Source organism: Protomyctophum parallelum, assembly GCF_964188405.1.
Source record: "Protomyctophum parallelum genome assembly, chromosome: 4".
NCBI lineage: Eukaryota > Metazoa > Chordata > Actinopteri > Myctophiformes > Myctophidae > Protomyctophum > Protomyctophum parallelum.
This window is the reverse complement of record NC_139700.1, coordinates 3971583-3981156: the sequence shown is the minus strand read 5'-3', so window position 1 is coordinate 3981156 and position 9574 is coordinate 3971583. Positions and strand designations below refer to the sequence as shown.

The 9574-nt window shown below is 42.3% G+C and overlaps 1 protein-coding gene across 1 annotated transcript; it reads left to right on the top strand.

The window, feature by feature from the left end:
- Positions 1-567: 567 nt before the first annotated feature.
- LOC310858039 (forkhead box protein J1-A-like) lies at positions 568-1674 on the top strand (the record flags this gene model as incomplete). The annotated part of the gene is made up of 1 exon (XM_083764087.1): positions 568-1674. One exon carries the CDS (start codon positions 568-570, stop codon positions 1672-1674), a length of 1107 nt encoding a protein of 368 aa, XP_083620213.1.
- Positions 1675-9574: the final 7900 nt, after the last annotated feature.

Here is a 9574-nt window from a genome sequence, read left to right as displayed (position 1 = left end):
TGTTTTTGTGTTTTTCAAATACATTTGTAAGCATTTGGGCTGTCTGTATCTCCTTGCGTCAATAACGTCTGTACTGTAGTTGTGTTTTTCAAATACGTTTGTAAGCATTTGGGCTGTATCGTGTTGCGTCGATAACTCTGTAGTTGTGTCGGTATCGTCATCGTCTGTAGTTTAGTTTTTCAAATAAGTTTGTAAGCATTTGGGTTTTGGTATCATCGTTGCCTCGATAACGTCTGTGATTTTCATAAACGTTTGAAAGGATTTAGGCTGTTTGTATCCGTTGTAGCATAGCTAACTACTATCACAGAGGGCAATTGTTTTTTGCACCGTCAGGTTCCCGTCTTAATTATTACCGTTGTACTGTGTTTAAAACTTAAGTTAGTTAGGCGGCCTACATTTAAAAGTTAACTCAAATTGTGGCTCGGCCATTACATTTTGAATCAAACTAACATAGCATAGTCACAGACCTAAGCTAACCACTTTGTAGCAGACACCAGTAGGTCAACACACACACACACACACACACACACACACACACACACACACTTGGTGTTTCAGAGGACAGCCATGCTACCTCTGCAGTGTGCCACTGCCACCCTGTGGCACCCCTCCGAGGTGGACGACAGTCTGACGAGCCTGCAGTGGCTCCAGGACTTCGTTGTCAGTGGGTTGGCTTTGTCCCCTCCGGTCGGGGACATGGTGTCCGTGGGCATTCCCCCGGTCCTGCCCACGGTCCAGCGGCTGCCCTCACCAGTCGTGGTGATGCACGGCCACTGCCCCGGTGGGGTGGATGCCGGTGAGAAGCCGACCCAGTCCTGTTCAACGCTGCTCTTCATGGCCATACAGGGCAGCGAGAGTGGAAAGCTCACACTGTCCGCAATTTACGAATGGTTCAGAGTGAATTTCTCCTACTACCGCTGCACCGCTAGCACAACCTGGAATGACACCATCCGGCACACTCTGTCCGTGAACAAGGGCTTCATCAAGCTCCCGAAGGAGAAAGGCAAGTCGGGAAAGGGGCGCTTCTGGACAGTTGACCCGCAGCATGTCGGCCACTTCCGCTGCGATGTCGACAAAGTTCAGATCGACCTCCGGTCCGGCTCGCAGCAGCTCCCCGGGCACTCTGATGAAGTCACTTGCGCGGAACGGAATCTGCCGAGCCAGGCGGTCAGTGGGCGCAAGAGGAAGCGGCCACAAGATTCTCCAACTAGCCTGGCCAAGGTCACTCGTCGCTCGACTCTCTCTAGCTCCCAGCTGCTTCGCGGAGATGAACAGAAAGAGCTGGAGTCGGTCAAGGAGCACTTTGACTTGGGCCCCACACACCCTCCTGTCCAGTACCAGTTTATGGAGCTCTGCAATGTGGATAGCTCTACTGTGCCTGTGCCTCCTTCCCCTCCTAGCTGTGCCTTGGATTGGCTCCCACAGAGTCAGTGCTTCATCCCCACACTGGATGACCTGGTGGATGACCTGGTGCCTGACTTTGACTGGGAAGCCGCCCTTGATTCAGTCTCGAGCGAGGATTGGAGCCAGCACAGCGGGGAGCCACTTAGCTCCGTCCCCACAGAGGAGGATCAGAATGAGATGGTGAACTTCAACCCGATGTTCTGCCTCACTTCTCTCTTCCCCGGGGAGCTGATTCTGGACAGTGGGGAGCTGCTGAGTCCCATCTTCTAAGAGGAGGACCCTGGCTGGCTAGTTGAGTTGAGGCTTGCTTGCTTTTCCTCATTGATGTCCTGCGGGCATGTAGGGTCTGAGGTCAGCGTGTCATGATAGGATTGGGTTGGCGAACACCAGGGCTTGTCCACACACCGGTGGGCCTGCGCACCTCACCTCTGGGGCCCAATGGGGGCGGAGGCATATTGCATAATTATATAATTTCTGGGGTCCTTGACATGAAATATTGAGCACCACTGATACAGAAACATATGGTTTTTCAGAGAACTGACATGATTTTGAAGACGTCAGGCCTAAATGGCTAAAACAGGTAAGTAAGAACCTACATACAGACACTATCGTGGACCACGCAGGTGTTTCCCCCGACTGGAGGCGGAGGTCCCCCCAGTCGAAGTCGGTCAGTCGAGCCTCACTCCTGATTGCTCCTGGTGCGCGTGGACGCGCTTCCAGAAAGGTTTGTTTGAAATAACCTGAGGTAAGAACATTTACTTTAGTTTGTTACTTGTTACTATATGGTTTAAAGTTTCCCCGAACTGGAGGTGGAAGTCCCCCCATTTGATGTTGGTCAGTCGAGCTTTGCTCCTGATCGCCAGAAAGGGGGACGACTACTGTAGTCATAGGCCTACTGTGTTTGTTTTAAATAACCTGAGGTAAGCAGTAAAGCACATTACTTTCTTCTGTTACTTTATAGAGTTTAACATCAAATTGTCATTAGCAGCATGGTAGTAAAATATTATGTAATGGTACAATGTAAAAAAACGAAAAACAAAAAAATATATATACCTAAATCAATTTCCTTATGTCTATACTGTATCTATATTGTGCGTTTGTGTGTATACAGTATTCATATACGGTATATCACGCAGACACAACATTCTGGGGCGTCTGGGTGTGGTGAGGCAAAACGCTTCCCCACCACCGCACATGCCTGGGTTCAATACCCAGTAGCGGCAGCGGTGCATTCAGCTTGGCTGGGCGCTCCAACAAACACAATTGGCCGTGTTTGCGGGTGGGAAGCTGGTGAGGATCAAGTGATCATGTCCTTTTTGCTGCACTGCAGATGCATATCAAGGTTATTATAGTTCTGAATACTTTAATTGGTTTGTATTTACTTTTGACTTTTCAGTTTAGTTGTAATTCGTTTTTTTTAAAGTGGGTTTGCTAGATTTCTTTTTTTTAATGCTGACTGGATAACGCTGCCTTGTTGATGACTCTGTTTAGTTTTACTTACTTACTTGGTTTGTATTTAGTTTTAATTACAACTAAACTTTTCAGTTTAGTTTCAGTTTGGTGTTGGCATCATGTTATGCTTTAGCTATTGAAAAATAGCAGATCTACAAGCTCATATCGCGCCACCGAGTGGCGCGATACGAGCTTGTAGGTCTGCTATTTTTTGAAAAATCGAAGAACGACTGACATTTTTTAGAATCTGATCTCAGGTCAGAATGGGTTAATCAGACCAGTGTGTGTCCATGTGGAAACCTCGTATGAATCTGATCTCGGGTCAGAATGGGTTAAGGTGACTGGATAACGCTGCCTTGTTGATGACTGTTTAGTTTTAATTCGTTTTTAATGTTGGCTTGCTAGTTTTTAATTTGCTGTCGACTGACTACCGGTAGCTGCCTTTGCTAGTCCTTACTGAGGCCTATCTACAGGGTAACACTGTACATATAGGCCGTTACATTGCCGCTCGCTAGCGAGCCTGGGTCTTTACCCGACTGATGACATACACACCTACGCTACGACCCCAGAAATCCTGGGATCGTATTTGTCAGGGCTGAGAGATGAAAGGGTTCTAGTTTTGCTCATTTCATTTACCTATAATAACCTTGATGCATGTAGTAGTTTATACCTCCACATGTGAGTGGAGGTGGCAGCAACAGGGACTCTAGGATACTTGGGGGGCAATTGGGAATTTGCAACGACTAAATTGGGTCTCCTCTCATGATTGTCACCTTGCCGTGGTGGAGGAGCTTGTGTTATTCCTGTGACCCAGAGGGCTAAACTGGCATGGTCCAACCATGCCAGACGGCTCACAAGGGTAGGAATACAGACTAAGGACAATCAACAATTCATAGCCCTCCTTATTGAGGGTTGGGCAAGACGTTAACAACTGTCCCATTATTTTAAATGAGCGGGTTACAGAAATCATCACAAAATCAAAGTACTCCAGTCCAGACATCCAAGGAGATGCCAGCCACAACAACACAACCATGCTAGTGTCCCCACCTAGGAAGCCTTGAGCATGAAATGGAACCTCCTAGACCCAAAATAAACCATCAAAGATTGAGCATTGAATGTAAGGACTATTTAAACTCATGTCATTCAAAATCAGTTTTGAATAGTTCAACTAGCCGGCTATTGGCTATTTTAACTATTCAAATGTGTAAAATAAGGCAAAGTAGTTTAGCGATAAGTAGTTTAGGCATAAGACGAAAATTGAGCCCCTTGTGCCTTGGAATTCTGCACTTCTAGTCTAGCAGTACTGATGAGATTTTTGTCATACACTCTACTATGCTGCAAATTTAGATTTTAGTTTTAGTCATAGTCTCTTCAATAGTTTTCATTTAGTTTTAGTCACCTGGAATGTTTTGGTGTTAGTTAGTTTAGTTTTAGTCGACTAAATCTACAGTTGATTTAGTAGACAAAAAAATAAATATATATATATATATTAACCCATTCTGAACGGCAATCCATTTTGGTGTTAGCATCATGTTATGCTTTAGCTATTGAAAAATAGCAGACCTACAAGCTCGTAGCGCGCCACTCGGTGGCGCGCTATGAGCTTGTAGGTCTGCTATTTTTGAAAAATCAAAGAACGACTGACATTTTTAGAATCTGATCTCAGGTCAGAATGGGTTAAAGTATTTTGGCGGGCCTTGATGCAGTCTTTACACTTGCTGAAAATTACAGATCTACAAATCCGCGACGCGTTGTGAGCTTGTAGATCTGCTATTTTCAGCATGCAACTAATCGTCTAGTTTTTTGTTGACGATTGTCAGTATATTTAGTCTTAGTCATCATAGTTTAGTTTTGATTTAGTTTTCGTCAGTGGAAAAAGCTAGTCGACTAACATTTTTCATCTTGGTTTTAGTCGATGAAAACAACACTGCACTTAACCATACTTTTTTTTTCTTCCTCTGTCTGTTGTGCTCCAATGTCCAGGCTCCTCCCGGTTCTCAAGGTTGATGGCTGAAAGAGTGTGCTGAGAGCTCATCTGAACGGAGAGATCCCACACCTACCAGACACGTCGTCATCATCACACACTGACTTGGTGACTACACACTTGGTATGTTCTGTAGAGTCCTACTAGTAGACGGAGGTCATCACACATGTTGCTCAGCCAACTGCAAAATTAGGCTTCGTCTCATTCAATGTGCCGTGATTTATGGCTGTTTTCATGGTCGTCGTTCTATGGTGTCAGTCAGGAAAATGTGTGATTTGCATTGTATTGTGTGTTAAACCCAGGGTATAGTAATGTTTATTATGTAAAAGACTAAATGAGTTGCATTCATTCACCTTACATAAACTTTCTGTGTGACTCTTCAGTCTTAATATTAACCCATTTAGGGGAAGATTCTACAAAGGTCTTCTAAAATCTGAAAAAACCTGTTTCTGTCAGTAAGTTCTCAAACTATTTCACGTCAAGGACCCCCAAAAGGGGTTCCCGCCCAGAATGGGTTAAAGAAAGGACTTTTATTTATTTTTTTGGTTCGTTCAATGGGCAATAGGCTCAATCTTTTAAAGTTATGCAATAATCTGAAGGTTCAATGTCATTTTGTATAGACTTAAGTTTCATTTTTGCTTAGCTACTCAGTCAGTTGTGAGTTTGTACTTCATTATATATTACCGTATGTTATTAAATCAAAAATAATAATAAAGACTCATATCAATCTCTTATCTAGCTCCTGCACAAGCGAACTAATGGGGAGCTGTTGCTGGGAGGTTGGAATGTGAACAGTGATGGGAGAAGATCTCTTCTCAAGACGTGACAACAGGATTGTCACTTGTCTCCCCAGGTTTTACTCCTACCACAGACGGGACACACACACACACACACACACACACCCACTAAGACACATGTTCAGACAGAGGTCAATCATCACACACTGTGTACATTATACAGATACCCTCCTAATCAAGTACTCCATCCATTGTGCAACTGAGAAACATTACCGTAGATTTGATCCCCCGTTTCCCAAGTACTCTTTGGAGATAATTTGCCAGGATATCGTTTTTTTTAAATATGTTTTATAATGTATTTATTCACAGTGGAAACATTCTAACATCTCAATTGTTAAACATTAAATGTCCAGTGAAGTTTTGATTTATTTTACCCCCTTGAGCTGCCCAACAGACAAAAAAATGAAAACACATGCAAGTATACTGAGCAGTCTGCTGAGGTTGGGGAAAAGACGCAATTGGAAACGAGAATAACAAATATTTCTAAAGGAGGGGTGATGGACTCAATGCATATTCGTTCAACTTCTGTAAAGTAATGACGTTTACTACTAACCTGTGTAGGTATAGATGCAAAATAATCCATGTGGGGTTGCCAGACTTTCACAAAAAAACCTGTTGTCTATTAATGTTATGATTTTAATGTTTAATCTAGAGGGGTGAACAAATATGAAATGGTAGGATGGAAATAAACTAGTGAAATTGGAAGTGATGGAAAAATAAAAGAGCATTTAATTTAATTTGTACTAACTGGGCACAATTTAGTATTTTACTTCTACTCCACAGCCACTACATCTCGGAGGCAAATTGTAACTGCTGTAATTTGTTTTGTATTTAATTTCAGTTATTGCTCATATATGCTTATTCAATGCATGTCAAAGTTGGGCTGGAAGTGCCATCGTTTTGGCTAATGTGGAACCCTTTATATGGCCGTCTGGTGTCGGGTAGACATAGGTGCACGCCTGTCACTTGACAAATGTTTTGTATGTATTTTCTTTAATTTATGTTTATGCCATGTTAGTCTAAGCATTTGTGTATTTTTCTGTTTGTTACCAGTTCAACGTTGGTTTCAATAAATCCAGCAGTATGCAGAACAACTGATTCATTTTTGGACTGAGGGAGTGATACAAATTATGATCTTAATTGTTTGAAAACTTTAGTTATAGCTACTTTGTAGATTTTGGTTATTAGCTCTGATCAGATCTTCAATCTCACTTCGGCTGTTTTCAAATTGCCAAAGTAAGCTTGTAGCTCTGACATTTTAAAATAACTTTTCTACATTTGAAAACCTGTGAAACGGGACCTTCTGCATAATGAGTACTTTTTACTTTCATGATACAGAATGTGGGGGAGAAGTAATTGCTCACAGACACTTGGGCCCATAGACCAGAGCCAAGGGGTTCACTGGAGACCTTCGGTTTCCCAGGCGGCCTCTTTACCCATTCACCATTTTGATCATTCCACATGTGGCACAGTGTCAATTCTATTCACCCCTATAGACCGATTCACAGAGGGTTTCCTGGGTGCGGCCATTACTGAGGTGTACCATTGAGTGCAGCAGCACTGATTAGCTGCACCTGCTCAATGGATTACCCCTCAGTAATGGCCGCGCCCAGGGCACCCCTCTGTGAATCGGTCTATACTGTAGTTAATTTGTTTCTCAAACCCATTCATGTTAAAAGGGAAAATGTTTAAGTTATTTGCATAGGCCTACTTTATTTATTTATTACTAAGATTTCTGGTTTTATTCAAGGAATATAGCAAAAACATAAATTGGTAAAAAATTGTTCATGCTAAAAATAAAAGTGAAATTATCAATAAAACACTATCAACTATATGGGCTTTGATTCTATACTGTAGCCTACATTAGAACTATTTAAAAAAAATTATGTCCAATGTATTTGCATTTAGTAAATGCATTTGAAATTCAATTAATGTTACTTTTCAGGATTTGAATTAACATGATAGCAAAAATAGCTGATCTACAAGCTCAAAATGCGTTGCACTGCAACAAATTTTGAGCTTGTAGATCGGCTAGTAGGCCTATTTGCTATGACAGAAATCTGCAATGTGGCCCTCTGGAATCTGGAGTGAGCGTGGAAATATATAGTGGCACTCCATCTTCAAAGTTGCTCACCCTGATCATGATAATGTGCTCCTATCTCAGAACAGGCTTTCTTGAAACTAAATACTAACTGTCCAGGAGAGGGTGCCACAGCCCTCAGGTCTTAGACCATGAATAAAATTGGTGTCATTCTGGATTTGTGTTATAGCCTACCGTATATATTGTGCTGTACATTTTATATTTTTTGCTGGTATCATTTTTGAGATATCTTAATGTTAATGAACCTATTGCTGAGCCTTGCACCGCCCATGTTGTGGGTCCAAATGCAGTTTTCTAGACATTCCAGAGTGTACCAGAAGAGTTTACCTCCAGTGTTCAGATACTCAGAAGCGCCCACCGACGAAGTAAGTTCAGTAAGGAGAAGATCAATATAAATATACATAATCATAATATACATAATCATAATAATACATAATCATACATAAAAAGTGGTACCTGCATCATCCACACGGCAGGCTCAAGACTTCAGACTCCCACCCACAAACCCACTATAGAGACGATATCGAGGGAATCGTGTCTACATGCATGCCAACATAATATTCCGAATATAATATCTGAATGATGAAAGGCAGAAAGCACATGTACAGAGTCAGACCTATATATTTACAGCAGGATTTACAGGTTTTAGGATAGGATCGACGAGGGCCTGCTGGGAGTGGGACCCTATAGGTTACGGTCATAGGAGATCCTTCCATATGCATCGACCTCAAATATTTTATATCTTTTTTGCCTCTCAGACCAAAACAAACTTGCTGAAGCATCTCTCGATGCAACTACCTCAGAGGACAAAAGCAAACATAAGATGTCCTAGCTGTTACAGACCGTCCATGACTTCACTTATTTATTTTATTTGTTTCCACTTTCCCCTTTATTCTTTTTCTTTGCATTGAATGTTGGATTTTCTGCTGTTAAACTTTAATCAGTAAATCCATTCATCATCATCTGACTCATTCTCATATCAAGGAGTCAAAACACACACATACATTGTCATGGGCTTTCTTTTTCATTGCATCAGCCACAACACGGTGCACTGGCGGGGCGTAGCTTAGATCGACAGTAGGTTTTAACCAATCAGGGTGGCCGTCGAGTGCCGTGCCGGTACTGGTAGACCAATAGTCGATGACTACAGTCTGAGCCCGCCCTCTCTGTCTGAAGCGCGTCCCCTGTCATTGCAGCAGCGTGGAGAGAGAGAGAGTGTGTGTGTTAAGCAGTGCCAGCTCAGCAGTGACTGAACCGTTCTGCAACATTCTGTAACTTCTGTGAGTATTATTATTTGTTAGAGTGCCATTGGGTCGACTAAGAGTTTATCTTACTGCTGAGCAGAGGCGGTGCTTTGAGCAATATGCTAAAATCTATCTCCCCTGAAGCAGAAACACCGGGCTAACAGTCGTTAGCTAGTGCTGCTAGCTCACATATGCCACTTCTTCATCCAATAGCATTTTTTAAACAATCTGTCTTGTTGTCAGTAGTGTACTGTAGACAACATGACTGTTTGAAGATGTAATTACTTTATAATTTCACATTACATCTCAGTGATTTCATTTGCTGTAGGGCTATCGATTCCTAAGTGACATTACATAATTGCAATAATACCCATATAAACCGTTTACTATAATACGATTGTGTACTGTTTAGTTGTTGGCAGAGTTGAAAAGGTGGAAATTGACATGACAGCTACTACTCCACACCATCCCCACTACCCAGCTGTCATAATTGGGGTATGGGGTCCTGAAAACCAGTGGTGTAAAAAAAAACTCTTTACTCAAGTAAAAGTGTCAATACTGCCATATAGGAAAGAATAAGTCTGGAATTCAA